The 20,563-nt window shown below is 42.9% G+C and overlaps 1 protein-coding gene across 1 annotated transcript; it reads left to right on the forward strand.

Annotated features, from left to right (window-relative positions):
- The first annotated feature begins 6,799 nt into the window (after nt 1-6,799).
- On the forward strand, nt 6,800-10,610 carry LOC128128896 (uncharacterized). Its single transcript, XM_052767652.1, has 5 exons — nt 6,800-7,025; nt 9,243-9,361; nt 9,441-9,743; nt 9,991-10,356; nt 10,446-10,610. The coding sequence occupies exons 1-5, from the start codon at nt 6,800-6,802 to the stop codon at nt 10,608-10,610; spliced, it is 1,179 nt and encodes a 392-aa protein (XP_052623612.1).
- Nucleotides 10,611-20,563: the final 9,953 nt, after the last annotated feature.

Here is a 20,563-nt window from a genome sequence, read left to right on the forward strand (position 1 = left end):
AAATCTGACTTCGTATGAAGAAGTTATGAGATTTTAAACAGACCAATCATGTCCCGGCTTGTTAAAAATATAACTTTAAAAATAAAGTCAAAATTAGCCGACGGAGTCTAAACGAAAGTTGTAGAGTACGTCTTCACCTACGCGTGGATATAAAGAACGTCAAAAACGGAGTTCGTATGAACGAGTTACAAATTATAATAGCATATTTACGTATTAAAATAAAGTATAAATCATGTATACGTACACATATATATACATATGTATATATCATTAGAAAGGTATCGACGATGCGGTCATTATAAGACTAATGTTGAGTTCTTTCGACATTAGTTTAGTACAAATATCATTAAATCCATTTATAATAGTATTATAGAGGGGTGTTTAGTTGTTTATATAACTAAAAGGTCATTAAGTAATTATGGAGGGTAGTTTTTGAAAATTCAATTAGTATAAATAAGAGCCTTGGGCTCTCATATTTCTTGCACCATTCTCTTGATTCAAGAGTCTTTCTCTCCTTATCCCCCGAGCATTTCGGTCCCTCGTGATTCGACTTCTCTTTCTGTAGCTTAGTATAGTAAGGTGAGCGCTGAAGCGCTGCACGAATCTTTCTTAGAAAGATTCAGCGACGAAGTTCTGCCCCTGCAGAGCCCGACTCCTAGCTAAAACCCCCTTGTAAGTAAGTTATGCTTACCTTATTTTAATATAGCTTATATTTAAAATTAGTATTGTTATTATGAACTTATAATAAATATTTGAGCTATTATTATAACTTATATAAGTGTCGTTATGATATTTTTTTTTAACTACTCGCGATACGGGGAATCTGGTTTAAAGGGCCGCATAGGGTTGTTGGATTTCAGAAGTGCTATATGCCAAAATGGTCCTGCCCTCCGGTGTTTTATGTTTGGCCCCTGTCTGTACATAGTGGTTGGAAAATATTGTTTAACTCTTATATAATAATAATAATACTAAGACTAATAGTTGGTCACGGTAAATATTAGACTAAAATTTAGCGATAATAATGCTAGGTTTCGTCGAAGGAAAATAGAATCGTTAGAAGCAAGCGCTGCCCGATTTTGGAATCATCACCTTAACAAGTGAGTGCATAGTTACTTTCAACTTACACATAGATATGAAGTATTTTATATAAATTACGTGCTATGTGTGCATATTATCTGAATACTTGCTATCTATGCTAGATGAACGTTGTTATACATGTTTTCAATGAGTTAAACTGTATATGTATTTTATATCTACCAAAATGTTGGGGTAAAACATGGGTAGATGCAATAGGTGATGTGTGATAAAATGATGAGAGGCCTCGATGTTGATGTTGATTCTGTCATCTAGCGGAGTATGGATGACGACCACGGACTCTTCTAGACAGTCCAGTGGAACACTAGCAGGCTCGCAACCTGTAGGTGTTTGTGAACGATATGTTCACCGGTGTACTCCATCCCCCACATGGTTTCCTTTAGGACATTTACTGCTGAGGAATCCCCTTAGCAGTAGTGTCCGTCCCGATGATGATCCTTAGGCTAGGTCCCTTATGTTAGGTGTTTAGGGACGTAAAGTGAGGATAACGGGAACGGGTAATCGGGTTATTGTTGATCGATGAAATTAATAAACTTATTTATTGTGGGTTGAAAACCCTATGTGCTCACCAGGCTCCCAAGCCTGACCCACTCAGTTTTATGTATTACAGGTAGTGGCGCATGAGCATAGGTGTGATGTTTTGGACGATGGATTACGGATATAGGCCTGTAGATATGAAATAATGGAGTAAGGCTTATATTGTACTGTTTACGCTTTTTATCTGTACGAACATGACATCCCGAGTCTTTTAATGAAATACATTTCTATGGAAATGCTTTTGATAAATCTTTATCATATTTTTGTTTTGGGACAAATTCCGCAACACTTTCATTTAAAATGTAACTCTGATTTTTAAACAAAGCATAAACAAACCGGTCTTTTCTGGCCGTGATTTTGGGGATGTCACAGTTGGTATCAGAGCATTAGTTTAAGCGAACTAGGAATTTATAGGATTTCTAGACTTAAACTTAGAATGCTAAGCGATGATTGTGAGGTGTGAGCACTAGCTTATTTTAGGAATTGTGCCTAAAATGCTTTTATGTGCTAAATGCTTTGTGCATAATATGCTGTTAATTGTTCGGATCTATGGTCTGTTGCCGACCGGATCTGGAAACCTTATGTGTTTAGGATTCTAAACATACGACTACGATATTAGAACTAGCATGTAAACGTTTCGGAGTGATAAGGACGATTTAAAACGTCTATCCTAAAATAAAGATCTAAATTCACCTTATTCGGTGTATAGATCAAGATGGCAAGGACCCGTAGCGGAAACATGAACGCAAATGGAGGTAGGAACCAACCCCCAGTGGTTCAGCAAATACCTGTTGTTGAAGAAGTTGCACCTGAGCCAGTCACCATGGCTGGAGTTCAAGCCATGATTCAGGCTATGCTAGCTGAACAAAGGGAAGAAATGAGACGGATGCTCCACGAAAATAGGGACGAACCTACCATACATGTTGAACCGACGGAGCCAGTTCCCGAGCCATCTGAGGAAGGGAACTATAGCCGCCAAGTTAGTCAAGTAGGGACTCAAGGTGAGCAAAAGGATGGCCCAGAAGGGAGAAACAACAAGGATGGGCGGATGTACAAAAATTTCTTGGGTGTGAAACCACCAAGTCTCTCAGGAAGCCCAAAGCCTGTTGAGATTATGGACTGGATCTCCGAGATGGAGATGGTGTTTGAGAGCTGCGACTGCAGCGAGAAGCAGAAGACTGTCTTCGCTGTGAGACAATTGAAAACTGGAGTCTTGAGCTGGTGGAAGCTATTGGCAGATACAATGCCACGGGGAGAAGCTCTGAAAATGTCATGGGATGAGTTCTTGGAACAACTGAAGGCGCAGTACTATTCAGAGATAGACCTGATTGATCTGAACAATGAGTTCCAAAATTTGAAGAAGGGGAGAATGAGCATCGATGACTATGCTGCTGCATTTACGGAAAAGATGAAGTTGTTTCCATACCTAGTGCCAACCGAACTTTCCAAAATTGAGAAATTCGCAAACGGACTACCGGCTGACTTTGGCCCAACAGTCAAGATGGCAACCACTCTAAAATCAGCTGTTCGAGCAGCTAAGAACGTGGAGACCCAACAAAAGGAAAGAGGTCTGGAGAGGGCTGAGGTTGGTGAGAAACAGAAGTTCAATGGATCCTCGAAGTCCAACAAGAAGAGTATTTTATATCTACCAAAATGTTGGGGTAACACATGGGTAGATGCAATAGGTGATGTGTGATAAAATGATGAGAGGCCTCGATGTTGATGTTGTTGATTCTGTCATCTAGCGGAGTATGGATGACGACCACGGACTCTTCTAGACAGTCCAGTGGAACACTAGCAGGCTCGCAACCTGTAGGTGTTTGTGAACGATATGTTCACCGGTGTACTCCATCCCCCACATGGTTTCCTTTAGGACATTTACTGCTGAGGAATCCCCTTAGCAGTAGTGTCCGTCCCGATGATGATCCTTAGGCTAGGTCCCTTATGTTAGGTGTTTAGGGACGTAAAGTGAGGATAACGGGAACGGGTAATCGGGTTATTGTTGATCGATGAAATTAATAAACTTATTTATTGTGGGTTGAAAACCCTATGTGCTCACCAGGCTCCCAAGCCTGACCCACTCAGTTTTATGTATTACAGGTAGTGGCGCATGAGCATAGGTGTGATGTTTTGGACGATGGATTACGGATATAGGCCTGTAGATATGAAATAATGTAGTAAGGCTTATATTGTACTGTTTATGCTTTTTATCTGTACGAACATGACATCCCGAGTCTTTTAATGAAATACATTTCTATGGAAATGCTTTTGATAAATCTTTATCATATTTTTGTTTTGGGACAAATTCCGCAACACTTTCATTTCAAATGTAACTCTGATTTTTAAACAAAGCATAAACAAACCGGTCTTTTCTGGCCGTGATTTTGGGGATGTCACAGAGATGCTTGTTTCTGTCCATAGATGGACTTCTCAATCTTGCACACCTTATTAGGGAAGTTACTGGCTCCTATTTTATGTAAGAACCATTTTGAGAGATTAGTATAGTGAGAGAATTATTACATAACTCACTCTGTAATAGCTTACGAGATCTAATTAGATCTTAAATTATATTATTTACATTGTGTTTTCTTCAATATTGCTTTATATTTACTTGATCATTACAATTCCACTTTCGTCATCATAATCGGGTCACTACGATTGATATCAGAGCGGGTGTTCTTGAACAGTTCTTGAAGTTTTCAAGAAATTGATCCACGATGACAACATGATTTGGTGAATCACAAATTGTTGTAAGTTCTTAATTTTTAGAGTACTTTTGATTTTAGGAATCAAATTGTTCTTTGATCTTGATTTAAATTTGATTTTTCCTCTCTAAAATTCATGTGATTTCTGCTTCCTCTCTCTAGAATTCATATAGAAATCACTTTCTCTCTCTCTCTATAATTTTGATCAATTTTTGTTTATCTCTTTAGGGATTTCTTTCAAATTCAGTTTCTCTCTCTAGAAATATCCAAGTTCTTGTGATCTTTTTGTTAATTGATCAAAGATAGTGTGTTCGGATTATGATTCTTGGACCGTGATGATTGAAGATGTCAAGTACAAAGTCAATGAAGATCAGTATTATGGATTATTGTTGAAAGGTGGATTTATTACAATGAATACTTTGATTTCTTATGGGAACAAGAAAAATGATTTTGGAAAATTAATCTTTCAACCCCTTCGTAAGATTGAAAGTTTGGTTGAAATTTCCATGAGTATGTTATCTTGGTGTGGTAACAAAAAGGAAGGAAAAGAAAGAGAATTGTTCAAAAAGGAATATGTTTCTCTTATTGAAGACCTAAGTGATCTTCATGCTCTTGAATTTGTTGAAGATGTTCTTGAAGAAGTTCATCATGTTCATGATGTTCTTGAAGTTCGAGACATGGGAATTCAATGTGATTCTCATGAAGTTGTGAAAGTTTTTTGTTTAATTGGAGTTCAAACCAATGATTGTTTATATTCTTGTGATTCGTTTGAGGGAATGATGCCATATTCAAACTCCAAAAGATTTGATTCAAAGTTGCAAAGTTCAAGTTATGAAGAATGAAGTTGTTCTTGAATTCAAATCTTCAAGATCCAAAAAAGATTATGAAGAAGAAGAAGAAGATAAAAAAAAAAAATTTTGTTTTCTAAACAAAATTCTTCAAATGTCATTTTGAAGCCGAAATCAACAAAGAAAATGTGGGTTCCTAAGCAACAATCATCAAATGTTGCAATGATTTCGAATTCTAAACCCAAAATTGGTGAGGATTCTAAAAATTGTTATGAAGATGAAGCTAGATCTTGGAGAAGTGAGAAGAAGTTTAATGGATGGTACAATGTGCATCATGGGTGGTACAATGTGAAATTTGGAGATTTTTTAATGGGAAAATGTCACTGTAGCCCCCACGAAGTTACACATTTTGGTTTAAAAGGTCCCTTATGTTATTTTTTTTGTTTTATAAGGGCATGAAGTCACATTTAACCGGATTTAAGGCCATTTTCTAAAAAGAGAAGGGGTTACCCGGTGACCCCCATCCTAATCAACAGGTTTTCTTTTACATGTAATTTAAAAAAAAGCCACCTCATATGTCCAAATCACATGTCGCGCAATGTATCGTTAAATGAGACCAACCCTTCCTCTGCAAGAAATATGCTTCTTTACTCGGTTTCATCTGCCCTTTTCTTCTCTTTTCTTTTACTGTTCCTCGAAAAAAGTCTTCCTTGGGTTCTTTCTATGGCCGTCTACATGAAGTTCGATCGTCATTTTGCTGATTTGTTTAGTATCTAGTGATTAGTTACTCAGATGGAGCGGAGCAAAGGTTTGAGGATGTGGATTTTGTTGGAATGGAAAAAATGAATTTCTATTGTTCATTCAAAGATTCGCAAATGAGACATGCGTTAATGTAAACTTTTGCATGCCTGATATTGAGTTCACTGATGTATTGAGGATACTAGCAACTGAGAAAGACTACCAGGAATTGATCGAAGTAGGGTATGATTATGGTTGTGTAATTTTTGTGTACATGGATCATGTTGGTGTTAATGTTCATCAATGGATTGTTGATGAGATATTTGAAGTATGTACCACCTGTGGACAAGTTTTCTAGTGTAGGTGATGTAATAGAAGAGTTGCATGCTGAGACAGAAGGAGGCATTGACCTAGATGAAGTGGAAGTGCAAGGTAATTTGGACGATAACATTGAAGATGGTGATTCATTCTAATGAACAAGACCTTGAATGATGCGTTTTTGAACAAGCTCTGCCCCAAGGAGCATCCAACTCTAGACATTCAATCTCATGAGGATCCATATGATCAGATGGATAAAAATGCACCAGGAGGTAACAACTTTTAATGAAAATGTTCATTGGAAAAAGCAAAACCCTGTGTTAGGAATGATATTTGAAAGTCCTAAAGAGTTAAAACATATGTTTTGTAATTATGTTGTTGCTAAAGGGTATCAATTGTGCTCCAAAAAAAATAATAGTAGGAGGCTTTTAGTTAAATGTTGTTTAGGGCAATGCAAGTTTAGATTGTGGGCTTCATACACGAGTGAAGAAAATTCTTTCCAGATCAAGTCTCTTATAGATGAGCATAATTGTGCAAGAAATTTTAAAATGCGGTCAATTGTAAACTATGCATGGATTGGTAGCCATTTCACAACACAATTCTTACAAAAAACAAAAAATGTGTGTTAGGCTACTTAAGGAAGAAGTTAAACAAAAATTTGGAGTTAATGTGAGTATGGGACAATGTAGGAGAGCAAATAAATATGCAATTGAACTAATTGAAGGCACACTAGTTGAACATTATGCCAAACTTTGGTCATATGGTGAGGAGATAAGAAGATCCAGTCCAGGATCAACTGTCAAAATGGATGTCAACAGTATGCCTGATGAGAAGACATATTTTAGTAAGTTTTATATATGTTTTGAGGGGCTGAACAAAGGTTGGAAAGGCAGTTGTAGAAGAGTAATAAACTTGGATGGTTGTTTCTTAAAGGGGTTATGTAGTGGAGAGTTGATGTAACATCCATAAAATTCATACCAAATTTAAACTTTTTCAATCATAATTAAAAGCCACATAGCATTGTTTACAAAATGTTTTCAAATCATTTTCCATCAGAGTGTCCCAAAAATCATAACATAAGGATGAGGAGCGATACGGTCACGCCTTCGCCTTTCCACGGTCTCCTGAAGTACCTGAAACAATACACCGAAACTGTAAGCCCGAAAGCTTAGTGAGTTACCCCCAAAATACCAACCACAATACCATACACATAACATATCATATCATATCATAACATAAACAGAACAACCATGCATATCAAGTCTACAGTGTGACTGGTCCGCCCGCACCGGGCCTTTAGTCTGTCTAGTCCACTATCCGAGCCTCGGCATGTCTGGTCCGCCCTCTTGGGGCCTTCAGCCTATCCGGTCCGCTCTCCGGGCCTTCGGTCTAACCGGTCCGCCCTGGGTATGTTGGCCTACAGCACGAAGCAGGACCTGCCTCAACCCAACCCCAGTCCAACAACCATGTGCACATAAACATATAATCATATAGCAATTCACAACTAATCAACCGATCTAGTAGATCACATAACATAGCAACATCCTAACTAGGATACCGACCTAACCGGTCACTAGCATAGCATCATCCTATATATCAGGTCTCTAGTATATATCATCCTAACTACCCGGATGCATACATAGCCATGCAATAACATAATAAACAACTACCCGGATTCCCATCCGATAAAGGGCCGGCCTTGGTGCCTTAAACTCTGTCGATATAGTGACGATAACTCACCTGCAACTGCCGACTTGAAGAAATAAGGCCACGTTGCTTCGACCACCAGCACGAACTCCACCACTGATCATTACCAAATAACCAAAACCAATTAACACCAATAATTACCAAAATACCCTTGGAAGTCAACTGGTCAACCCTTGGTCAAAGTCAAAGTCCACAGTCAAAGTCAACCTTCCTGGTTGACCCTACTCGCCGAGTCAACCCGTTGACTCGTCGAGTTCCTATGCTCATAAACTCTCATGCCACGACTCAACTCGCCGAGTCGCCCCAAGACTCGTCGAGTCCAACAAGCTCCGAGTCCCTTCCTGCTCAACTCACCGAGTCGTCCCTCAACTCACCGATTCACAGCTCAACCAAAAAGGTTAGGACTTCTCGACCAGACTCGTCGAGTCCAAGAACAGACTCGCCGAGTCCAATGCAATCTTCAACAGACTCGCCGAGTTTTTCTTCCAACTCGTCGAGTCCATGCACATATTCATACAACTCACCGAGTCCACCCATGTGACTCGCCGAGTCGCTTCAATTCTTAATCCATACAGTGGCTTTCTAAGCCGTGCAACAACTCCATATTGTAGATCCAAGCTTCTAGGTCATGATTATCACGTAAAGTTGCAAACTTTACGTGTATGCAAGGCTCTAGGGGCTCTAAATGACCAAACTAAGCTTCCAATGGAGCTTTACACCTTAGGAGAGTGTCATCCTTGCAAGAACTGGAAACTTTATGGGCTTAGGACTCAAAAGAGGTTTAGATCTAAAGTTTCAGCTTTAGATCTAGCTTCCATAATAAAATTCCTTAACCAAGGAAAGCCCTAGCCTCCACATATGAATGATTCTAGAAAAAGGTTAAGATAACAGCTTATTACCTCCTAAAACGTGCCCAAACTGGAGTGGTTCTTGATTCACACGAAATCCTTGGTGCTATCCTCTTGATCTACAAGTCCCCTTCACAAAGTTCACTCCTCAAAGCTCCAAACACTTCTCCCAGCTAACACTTTCGGATATTAGGGCTTCTGGAACTCTCTGGGGGATTAGGGGTCTGGGTGAAGGACATAAAGTCCTTTAAATAGGGGGCAACCCCGAAGATTAGGGTTTTTCTCTTTCCAGTACCAACTCGCCGAGTCCAGCCGCCGACTCGCCGAGTTAGTCACTTTAACATGCGACCATAACCGCGACTCGACTCGCCGAGTCTACCCATCGACTCGCCGAGTCGACCTTCCTTATTTACTCTAAGAACCTTGAACTTGCACTTTTGAACTCGGGGTGTTACAGTTGATATGTGCCATAGGAAGATATGCTAACAATCGTATTTTCCCAATAGCATGGGCAGTTGTTTGTGTGGAAAACAAAGAAAATTGGAAATGGTTTTTGGAGAACCTTAAAGATAATCTTGAAATGGAAAATGGTTTTGCTATTACCCTAATGTCAGATCAACATAAGGTAGGTCACTTACTATACAACTTAATGTTATTTCATAATGAAATTATATTTTCTTAACATATGAATTTAAATTGTGTAGGGGTTGTTGGAGGCTGTAAAGGAAGTATTGCCTACTACTGAACACAAACAATGTGCAAGGCATATTGTTGCTAACTTTAGGAAAAGATTCAGTGGTGTACATTATGAGATGATGTTTTGGAAGGCATGCAAGGCATCCACTGAGCCTTTATTCAATGCAACCACGAAGGAAATACAACTACTTAATCCTACATCATCTGATTACCTTATGGAAAAGAACTCAAAATCATGGTGTAGAGCTTTCTTTCAAGAGGGGAGGATGTTTGATGCAGTTGAAAATGGATTATCTGAAAGCTTTAACAATGTCATTAAAGATGCAATAAAAAAACCAATAATCACAATGTTATAAGAAATTAGGTTGTATGTTATAGAGAGGAAATTCAATCTAACCATCAAAGGTTGTTCATGGCCTGATTATAAACCATATCCAACTATTACAATCCTACCGAATCAATTGAAAGGATCTCAAAGGTATTAACTTTAATTTTGAATTTTAATTGATTATTTACACCATATACTAACTTGTATACAATTTAAATAGGTATTGGTAGGTTTTACCAAATGGTTTAAACCAGTTTGAAACAAGAAATTTGGCAGAGTCTTATGTTGTGGATATAGATAAGAAGACTTGTTCATGTAGAGTGTGGCAACTAAATGGGTATGGATGTGTGCATTCAGTTGCAACTATCTCATACCTAAATAGTGATGCTGGTAATTATGTGGATCCAATATACTATGGAGCAATTTACAAGAACACCTACAAGTATCAAATGCGTGGGATGAATGGTAGCAATATGTGGCCATCTACGGAATTCTTTATACCTTTGCCACCATTAAAGAGAAAAATGCCAGGTAGACCTAAAGTTAATAGAAGAAAGGATGCAAGTGAAAGGGGTGCAAGACATACTGTGTCAAAGGTTGGGAAACAATTATGCGCAGTGTATGCAAGCAAGTAGGACATAACAAGGTTACATGTTCTCAATTTGAAAAACCAACAAAACTCAAGGTAAAGAAAAGGAAGAGAGCAGATGGTAATGAGAAGGAAGGAAGCAGTGGTAAGAAGGCAATGGATGGTAAAGATGAGCAAGGAACTAGGGGTAATAAGGGCATTAATGGTAATGATGGGGAAGGAAGTAGTGGTAAGAAGGCAATGTATGGTAAAGATGAGTAAGGAACTAGGGGTAATAAGGGCACTAATGGTAATGATGGGGAAGGAAGTAGTGGTAAGAAGGCAATGGATTGTAAATATGAGCAAGGAGGTAAGGGTAAGAAGGTAATTATCAAGAAAAGAAAGAAGTTTGAAAGAATAATCAACAAAAAACTTACTACAAGGGTTAAGGGTAAGAATGGGGAAGGCAACACTAGTGACAAGCCAATGGAACTTGAATATGAATTAAATTTCAATGTATGTTATTATGTACTTGTTATTTAGGATCAAATTGTGATGTTTCAGATTAAGTGTGGATATTTGGTGTTATATACTTGTGATGTTTCGAAATAAGTTTGGATGTTTGGTGTTATGTACAACCGTTTGTAATGTTAATGGTTTGAGTGTGCTTATGATTGTGTGTTAGTTATGGACATGCATGGTATTGGGGTCCATTTTTTACATTAGTTTAACTACATATGGTCCCATTTGTTCAAGTTGAAGCTATTTCCAATGTCACTATCAACAAATAAACTACAAATGTAACATCGGATCCCATCTAACGTACCCATTGTTTTTTGATTAAATTAAACTAAAGGTACATGGACAACATAGTACTTCCATTAAAAGGAAATTAACATCAGCAAACTATTACAACTTGTAAACAATTATGCCAAAGAAAACAATCCAACTAACAACTAAACACATCTTCAGCTTCCAAATCGTTGATTCAAGCTTCTTTTTTGACCTAGCCAAACCTGTAATCATAACTGCTTCAACACTCATATTCTTAGTGTCTGCTTCTTCTACCCAGCAAACAAAACCATTACGAGGTCCCTAACAAAATGAATTTTCGAGTGAGAGACTTAGAATGGAAAAAATAATAAATTAGGGCTACAGTGAACAAACTAACACACACCTAAGTGGGGCAAGCATAGAAAGGTCTTCCAGGGTTGGACAAAGTGGAAGACATTCTTATTATGGCGGCACATCCACACGGGCATTTCACCATTTTCGCTTCGTTAATTCCAAGGGCTCTATAATTCTGAAAGCAAAAAATCACAGGGAAAAAGAAAGGTACTTTCGAGTAAGGAAGTAAACTACTTATAAAGAGGAAATGACGAAAATACCTCTTTGTTTGACCTCATGCACATCTGTCATAGTTGGTTCACCAAACACACTTAATTAACATTAACAAAGGCAAACAAAAGTTACCCTAAATCAACACCAATGAATGATGTAACGCCCCATCTTTGGTATGATGCTTTCGTGGCTTTTATTTAGAAGTTTTATTGAGGGACTCGGCGAGTCTATGGCCTGACTCGTCGAGTAGGGTCGAGTTTTCGTGCACGTGTTAGTTGGCGACTCGGCGAGTCCATATTCGGGACTCGGTGAGTCTGCCTGCCTGGAAGAAACCCTAAATCCCCGGGTTGCTCACTATTTAAGCAATGCTTTGTGCCCCAAACTCGCCTCCTTCACCCTCAGAGAGCTGTGAGAAAACCCTCATCCATCCCTTGTTTGTTTTGAGTGCTTTTGTGTGGATTTTGAAGGCTTGAAGAAGAAGAAGAAGAAAGGAGCAAGGAGAAGAGGTGTTGAGCAAAGATCCAAGGGCAAAATCAGAGTTCATTGAGGTATTTCTCGGATTCCTTCTGTTTTATGCTTTAGATTTCCATTTGAACTCTTCTAGGGATAGTTTGATGCATTCTCCAAGCCTTATAGTTGTTTGGATGCCTTAATAGGTCGAGATATCCCTAGATCTGTTCATTTAGGAGTTGTAGAGCCCGGATCTATTGCCTTTTTTAAGATGCTTTGCATAAGAACCCTAGATCTACTCTTCTAAGTGCCTTTTTAGCCTTTATCTCCTTTTTCATGTGTATGTACACATAAAGTTGTAAACTTTACGTGGTGAATCAGCTCATTGGACTCAGATCTATCATTTGTATGCGATGGATTCAAGCAGAATCGAGTTTAGAGTAGTTACATGGATGTGACTCGGCGAGTCGGAAGAACGACTCGGCGAGTCAGGACGCGAGTCCCATTTTTCCCCTTTTTGAGTGTTGTCGAGTGGAAGCCGTGAGTGGTAGAGTGGACTCAGTGAGTTGGAGGGCAGGCTCAGTAATGGAGGGACTCGACGAGTTGTTCATACAACTCGGCGAGTCCAAGACAATCTTCTTAGCTCAAGACCAACTCGTCGAGTTGTTCATATGACTCGGCGAGTCGGATGAAGATTGTCTGAGTTCTTGGATCGAGAGGGTACTCGTCGAGTCGATGCCACACTCGACGAGTAGCCACGAGTAGGGTCGAGAAGTGAGATTAGATACTCGGCGGGTTGGCGGCCCAACTCGGCAAGTCAGGTCAACTGTGGGTTGACTTTGATCAAGAGAGTTGACTTTGACCAAGGGTAAAAGAGTCATTTTACCCAGTGCAGTGTTTAGCATTTGATTGAGTGTGTTTATGGACTTGTAGCCGGGGAGATACCGGAGCAGCAGCAGTTAGCTTCCAGAGCCATTCACACAGCAGCCAGTTCACGAGGTGAGTTTCCTTCCAGTAGGATCGGGTCTAAGGCCACAATGCCGGCCCGTTTAGCTAGCAGTCAGCTTCGGACCTCGATCCGATGTAGTAGTTAGTATGTTTGATGCCTTCGTGGTTCAGACAAGATTTATGTGTTTATGCCAGTTGATATGTTTATACTATGTCCAGTCAGCTTCGGACTTCGGTCCGATGTAGGGGAAGTAGGTCCCAGTCAGCTTCGGACTTCGGTCCGATGTAGGGGAAGTAGGTCCCAGTCAGCTTCGGACTTCAGCTCGATGTCTCAGTCAGCTTCGGACTTCGGTCTGATGTCCTAGTCAGCTTCGGACTCGGTCCGATGTAGGGGACGTAGGTCCCAGTCATCTTCAGACTTCGGCCCGATGTCTCAGTCAGCTTCGGACTTCGGTCTGATGTCCTAGTCAGCTTCGGACTCGGTCCGATGTAGGGGATGAAGGTCCCAGTCAGCTTCGGACTTCGGTCCGATGTTCCAGTCAGCTTCGGACTTCGGTCCGATGTAGTGGGCAAGGCCCAGTATGAGCTTTATATGTTATTATGTGGTATGTGGTAGTTTGGGGGAGCTCACTAAGCTTTGTGCTTACAGTTTCAGTTTTGGTTTCAGGTACTTCCGCAAGCAAAGGGAAGAGCTCGGGATGATGGCATTGCACACACCACAACTTCAGTTTTATCCTGGGAGTTGATTCAGTTTTCTTAGACATGTTTTGATACAGTTGTGACATAGTTTTCTCACAGTTTTTTAGTATGGTTTTGGAGATACGCAACGCATGGTTTTATTATGTTATACACAGTTTATGATTTTTAGTTATATTAAAAATGAAATTTTCGGGTCGTATTTTTGGGTCGTTTCAAGTTGGTATCAGAGCCCTGGTTTGAGGGATTCGGATACACCTCCTGGTGCATCTGAACTCAAACTAAATGAAAGATAAAAAGATTTTCAAAAAGAAAAAAAAATGTTTTCGAATGAGATTTTGAAAAGCACTTAGACAGAAAAGAATTTTTAAAAAAAAAACAAGATAAGGGTGTGGTGCATGCGATCAGCCGAGCTCAAGTAAGTACTCCCAAATTACCAATACAAGTTTTATTATTATGATTAATTGTTCCAGTTTCAGTAGAACAACATGCTAGTATAGGACTAAGGATCTAGGAGGATGTCTTATGTGCCTGCTATATGTGTTACAACCTTATGAGAATTGCATGCTAGTATTGAGTAGACAGCAGTAGGATAGCCTGTTTAGGTTATGCCTGATAGTATGAGTTTAGCATTGTATGCTAGTACAGTTTTGTCGTTATGAGGATAGAATTGCTTGAATAGTTTCTTGTGTCCGAATGCTGCTTGCTTTGTGCTTTGTGGGACTCTGAGTGATGGGAGTTAGCCATTAGGTGAATACGTCACGTCACATGTGATCAGGGTTGAATAATCTCAGAGTGTTGGGTTTGGCCCTATTGCGCAGCTCTTGTTTGAGTCCAACCGTTGTAGGGACGAACCTTTTACTCGAAGGATTATCTGAGCCTCATCACATGTGATGGTATTCAGGTGGTGGCTAATTGGCATTACAAGGAGGCCTTCAGCAGCTGAGGACTGGATGAGTGGAGTCAGAGATTTCCCTAGGGCAAGCCTAGGATGAGAGTAGCAGAGATCAGTAGTAGTAGAAGTGACTTGGTGGAGTCAAGGCAGTTCTTGAGGAAAGTACGGATAGATGTGGAAGGTAGTATGGGCCCGCACTACTGAAAGCAGAGGATCCGTACTCGAATCAAGGAAGGCCGAGACAAGACCAGGAAGCTAGTAGTAGTATCAATGATCCCTTGAGATATTTCAGTTTTCTGATATTGCTATGATGTGTTTCAGAATGGTGGTTTTGCGTCCGAGGACAACAGCCGGCAGTGGAGGTGCCGGGGAGGGATCAGGATCAGGCTCGGAGAACGAGCACATGGATGAGCAGACCAGAGAGTTTCTTTCTTCAGAGATTACTCGTATCATTTTAGAGCAGACTCCTATGATATTCGGTTCGATCAAGGAGGGTATCCTAGAGCTGATGGATGAGAGATTAGGCACCTTCCGTGCCGAGGTGGCGGCCATGATGGGGTCGCGCACACTTACATTCAGGGAGTTCAGAGCATGTGGAGCTCCAGACTATCATGGGGCGCGGGACCCCATAGAGAATACAAGATGGTTGGCGGATGTGGCCAACGCGTTCCACACTAGCAGGTGTCCCGAGGGGGACAAGGTCAGATTGGCGTCCTGTCTTCTGAAGGACAGGGCACGGGATTGGGGGGAGGAGGTCGGACATACCATTGGAGATGATGCAGCATTGGATGCCATGACCTGGGCTGATTTCTCTACCAGGTTCAGGGTGGAGTTTGCACCAGTTATTGAGGTGCAACAGTTAGCCAGAGAGTTTCAGGACCTCACCCAGACTACAGAGACTGTGGCGGAGATCACCGCCAAGTTCAGGGAGAGGGCTCTTCTTGTTCCTCAGTATGCAGCCGATGAGGAGATGAAGAAGGTCCGATATCATGAGATGTTGCGAAGTGATATTCGCCAGTTTGTGAGCCGGTCCAGCTGTAAAACGTTGGACGACATGATTGCTAGGGCTCGAGAGAGGGAGATTGACCTTGAGATGGAGAAGAAGAGGAAACCGGAGGCGGTTTCGGGTTCAGGAGGTTTGGGCAAAAAGCCCAAGGTTTCAGATCATAGGTCCAGGTTTCAGCCGAGCCACAGTCGATGTGGCAGGTGTGGGAAGATGCACGATGGGGTGTGCAAGGCAGGGAGTTTCGGCTGCTTCAAGTGCGGTCGGACTGGGCATTTGAGCAGGGATTGTACGGCCCCTGCTACTGCCGTTGCAGCATCAGATCTGATTTGCTTTCAGTGCAATCAGAGGGGACATAAAAAGTCCCAGTGTCCGAATTTAGCTGCAGTAGGGAAGGTGGCTGCACCTGCCCCTGCTACTTTGAGGATTACAGATGGCCGGCAGGGCCGAGCCGAGGCGCCAGTGGCGAAGAGTAGGGCGTTTCAGATAACAGCAGAGGAGGCGCGGGCGACTCCTGATGTGGTGACGGGTATGTATCTTCCCTTCATCTCTTTATTTTATTGATTGATTATTGCTTATGATTATATGTTTATATAGGGTCGTTCTCTGTGAACGGCATATCTGCTATGGTATTATTCGATTCGGGGGCTACCCGATCATTCGTATCGCTTGCGCTTAGCAAGAGATTTAGCAGAGCTCCAGGGGAGCTGGAATGTCCACTAGAGGTTGAGATAGCAGATGACAGGACCGTGAGGGTTGCCAGAGTGCATAGAGGGTGTTCTCTTCAGTTGTTTGACGAGCAGTTTTCGGTGGACCTGGTTCCTATTCCCCTGCGAGGGAATAAGGTTATTGTGGGCATGGATTGGCTAAGCCCCAATGGGGCGGTGATTGATTGTGAGCTTCAGCTAGTGAGGGTTCGCACTCCCAGTGGGGGAGAGTTAGTGATTCAGGGCGAGAGGCCACAGCGCGGACCGACCTTTTGTTCCGCCGCAAGGGCGAGGCGCTATTTTCAGCAGGGTTGCGCTGGTTATGTAGCTTATGTCTTGGATGCCCGGGAGAAGGGTAAGACGACAGTGGGTGATGTTCCGATAGTGCGAGACTTCCCGGATGTATTTCCCGAGGATTTACCGGGGATACCTCCTGAGAGGCAGGTTGAGTTTAGGATCGACCTGATTCCTGGTGCGGCTCCGATAGCCAAGGCACCGTATCGCCTAGCTCCCCCTGAGATGCAGGAATTGTCTACGCAGCTGCAGGAGCTGCTAGACAAGGGTTTCATTCGGCCGAGCAGTTCGCCTTGGGGAGCGCCGATCCTGTTTGTGAGGAAGAAGGATGGGTCGCATTGTATGTGTATAGATTACCGGGAGTTGAATAAGGTAACGGTGAAGAACCGTTACCCACTTCCAAGGATAGATGATTTGTTTGACCAGCTTCAGGGAGCGTCTTGGTTCTCCAAGATCGATCTATGCTCCGGGTATCATCAGATGCGGGTTAGGGATGAGGATGTGCAGAAGACTGCTTTCAGGACCAGGTATGGTCATTATGAGTTTGTGGTGATGCCATTTGGGCTCACCAATGCCCCAGCCACGTTCATGGATCTCATGAATAGCGTGTGCAGGCCGATGCTGGATCGGTCAGTGATAGTATTCATAGATGATATCTTGGTATATTCCAAGACGCAGGAGCAGCACGAGGAGCACCTGAGGGAGGTGCTAGAAGTTTTGAGGAGGGAGAAGCTTTTCGCAAAGTTCTCCAAGTGTGAGTTCTGGTTGCGCGAGGTGCAGTTCCTTGGTCACCTCGTCAACCAGAAGGGTATTTTGGTGGATCCGGCCAAGATAGAGGCTGTGATGCAGTGGGAGGTCCCGAAGTCTCCATCTGAGATTCGGAGCTTCCTAGGGTTGGCAGGGTATTACCGGAGATTCATTCAGGATTTCTCCAAGATAGCAGTGCCGCTCACCCGACTGACCAAGAAGTCGGTGGTATTTCGTTGGGGGCCCGAGCAGCAGGCAGCGTTCGAGACCCTCAGGCAGAGATTATGCGAGGCTCCGATCCTTACCTTGCCAGAGGGAGTAGAGGACTTCGTAGTCTACTGTGATGCCTCAATCACAGGTATGGGAGCAGTGTTGATGCAGCGAGGCCATGTGATAGCTTACGCCTCGAGGCAGTTGAAGCCTCACGAGGCTAATTATCCTACCCATGATTTAGAGCTGGGGGCGGTTGTGTTTGCCCTCAAGATTTGGAGGCACTATCTTTATGGGGTCCGTTGTACTATCTACACGGATCACAAGAGTTTGAGGTACCTTATGGATCAGCCGAGTCTGAACATGAGGCATAGGAGGTGGTTGGATGTGCTGAATGATTATGATTGTGAGATCCTTTACCATCCAGGGAAGGCCAGCGCGGTGGCCGACGCCCTGAGCCGCAAAGTGTCGACAGCCCCTATCAGAGGTTTGTGTTTGAGGATGACAGTGATTACTCCGTTGTTGGAACGGATCAAGGAGGCTCAGGTTGAGGGCCTCAAGGAGGAGAGGAAAAAGTGTGAGAGGGTAGTGGGCCGAGTAGCTTCGTTTGATTATGACAGCCGGGGATTGCTGACACTCCATGGGAGAGTGTGGGTACCGTACTGGGGAGGAGTACGGCAGGTGTTGATGGATGAGGCTCATAAGTCTCGATTTTCTATCCATCCAAGGGCGACGAAGATGTATAGAGATCTTCGACCTGATTATTGGTGGCCCTGCATGAAGCGGGATGTCGCTTGGTATGTTGAGAGGTGCCTGACCTGCAGGAAGGTCAAGGCGGAGCACCAGAGGCCTCACGGCAAAATGCAGCCGTTAGACATTCCCGTGTGGAAATGGGAGGACATCACCATGGATTTTGTCACCAAGATTCCCAGGACCGCACGAGGAGTAGTTTCGATATGGGTAGTAGTGGATCGGTTGACGAAGAGTGCTCATTTTATCCCGATTCAGGAGAGTATATCAACAGAAAAGTTAGCCGATATCTATGTGCGTGAGATCGTGGCACGTCATGGAGTGCCGGTATCGGTAGTGTCAGACCGAGATGTCCGTTTTACATCCAGATTCTGGAAGCGGTTTCACGACGAGATGGGTACTCGTCTTCATTTCAGCACCGCTTTCCACCCTCAGACGGACGGGCAGAGCGAGAGGACGATTCAGACTCTCGAGGACATGCTCATAGCGTGTGTTCTAGACTTCGGTGGCAGTTGGGATACGTATCTTCCGTTAGCGGAATTTTCGTATAACAACAGTTATCATGCGAGCATTGATCGACCTCCCTTTGAGATGCTTTATGGGAGGAAGTGTAGGACCCCGATTTGTTGGGGCGAGGTCGGTCAGCGAGTCGTTAGGAGCATAGAGGTGGTGCTCAAGACGACCGAGTTGATTCAGCAGGTCCGTAATAGACTGCAGACTTCGCAGAGTCGGCAGAAGAGCTACACCGACAGGAGGCGTTCAGACTTCGAGTTCCGGGTGGGCGATTGGTCCTCCTGAAGGTCTCACCCTGGAAGGGTGTCATCAGGTTCCGGAAGAGGGGCAAGCTGGGCCCTAGGTTCATTGGTCCCTTCAGGGTTTTGGCCTGAGTGGGTCGGGTTGCTTATCGGTTGGATCTTCCTGTAGAGCTTAGCCAGATCCACAACACTTTCCATGTGTCTCAGTTGAGGAAGTGTTTGGTGGATGAGTCAGCAGTTGTTCCCCTAGAGGATATTCAGGTTGATAGCAGCCTGAATTATATTGAGAGGCCGGTCGCGATTCTGGACCGGAAGGAAAAGACCTTGAGGAACAAGGCAATTCAGTTAGTGAAGGTGCAGTGGCAGCACCGGAAGGGGTCTGAGTGGACGTGGGAGGCTGAGGAAGAAATGAGAGAGCATTACCCGGAGTTATTTGCAGATTCAGCCACAACAGACTTCGAGGACGAAGTCTGAGACAAGTGGGGGAGAATTGTAACGCCCCGTCTTTGGTATGATGCTTTCGTGGCTTTTATTTAGAAGTTTTATTGAGGGACTCGGCGAGTCTATGGCCTGACTCATCGAGTAGGGTCGAGTTTTCGTGCACCTGTTAGTTGGCGACTCGGCGAGTCTGCCTGCCTGGAAGAAACCCTAAATCCTCGGGTTGCTCACTATTTAAGCAATGCTTTGTGCCCCAAACTCGCCTCCTTCACCCTCAGAGAGCTGTGAGAAAACCCTCATCCATCCCTTGTTTGTTTTGAGTGCTTTTGTGTGGATTTTGAAGGCTTGAAGAAGAAGAAGAAGAAAGGAGCAAGGAGAAGAGGTGTTGAGCAAAGATCCAAGGGCAAAATCAGAGTTCATTGAGGTATTTCTCGGATTCCTTCTGTTTTATGCTTTAGATTTCCATTTGAACTCTTCTAGGGCTAGTTTGATGCATTCTCCAATCCTTATAGTTGTTTGGATGCCTTAATAGGTCGAGATATCCCTAGATCTGTTCATTTAGGAGTTGTAGAGCCCGGATCTATTGCCTTTTTGAAGATGCTTTGCATAAGAACCCTAGATCTACTCTTCTAAGTGCCTTTTTAGCCTTTATCTCCTTTTTCATGTGTATGTACACGTAAAGTTGGAAACTTTACGTGGTGAATCAGCTCATTGGACTCAGATCTATCATTTGTATGCGATGGATTCAAGCAGAATCGAGTTTAGAGTAGTTGCATGGATGTGACTCGGCGATTCGGAAGAACGACTCGGCGAGTCAGGACGCGAGTCCCATTTTTCCCCTTTTTGAGTGTTGTCGAGTGGAAGCCGTGAGTGGTAGAGTGGACTCAGTGAGTTGGAGGGCAGGCTCAGTAATGGAGGGACTCGACGAGTTGTTCATACAACTCGGCGAGTCCAAGGCAATCTTCTTAGCTCAAGAACAACTCGTCGAGTTGTTCATATGA

Source organism: Lactuca sativa, chromosome 9, assembly GCF_002870075.4.
Source record: "Lactuca sativa cultivar Salinas chromosome 9, Lsat_Salinas_v11, whole genome shotgun sequence".
Classification (NCBI taxonomy): Eukaryota; Viridiplantae; Streptophyta; class Magnoliopsida; order Asterales; family Asteraceae; genus Lactuca; species Lactuca sativa.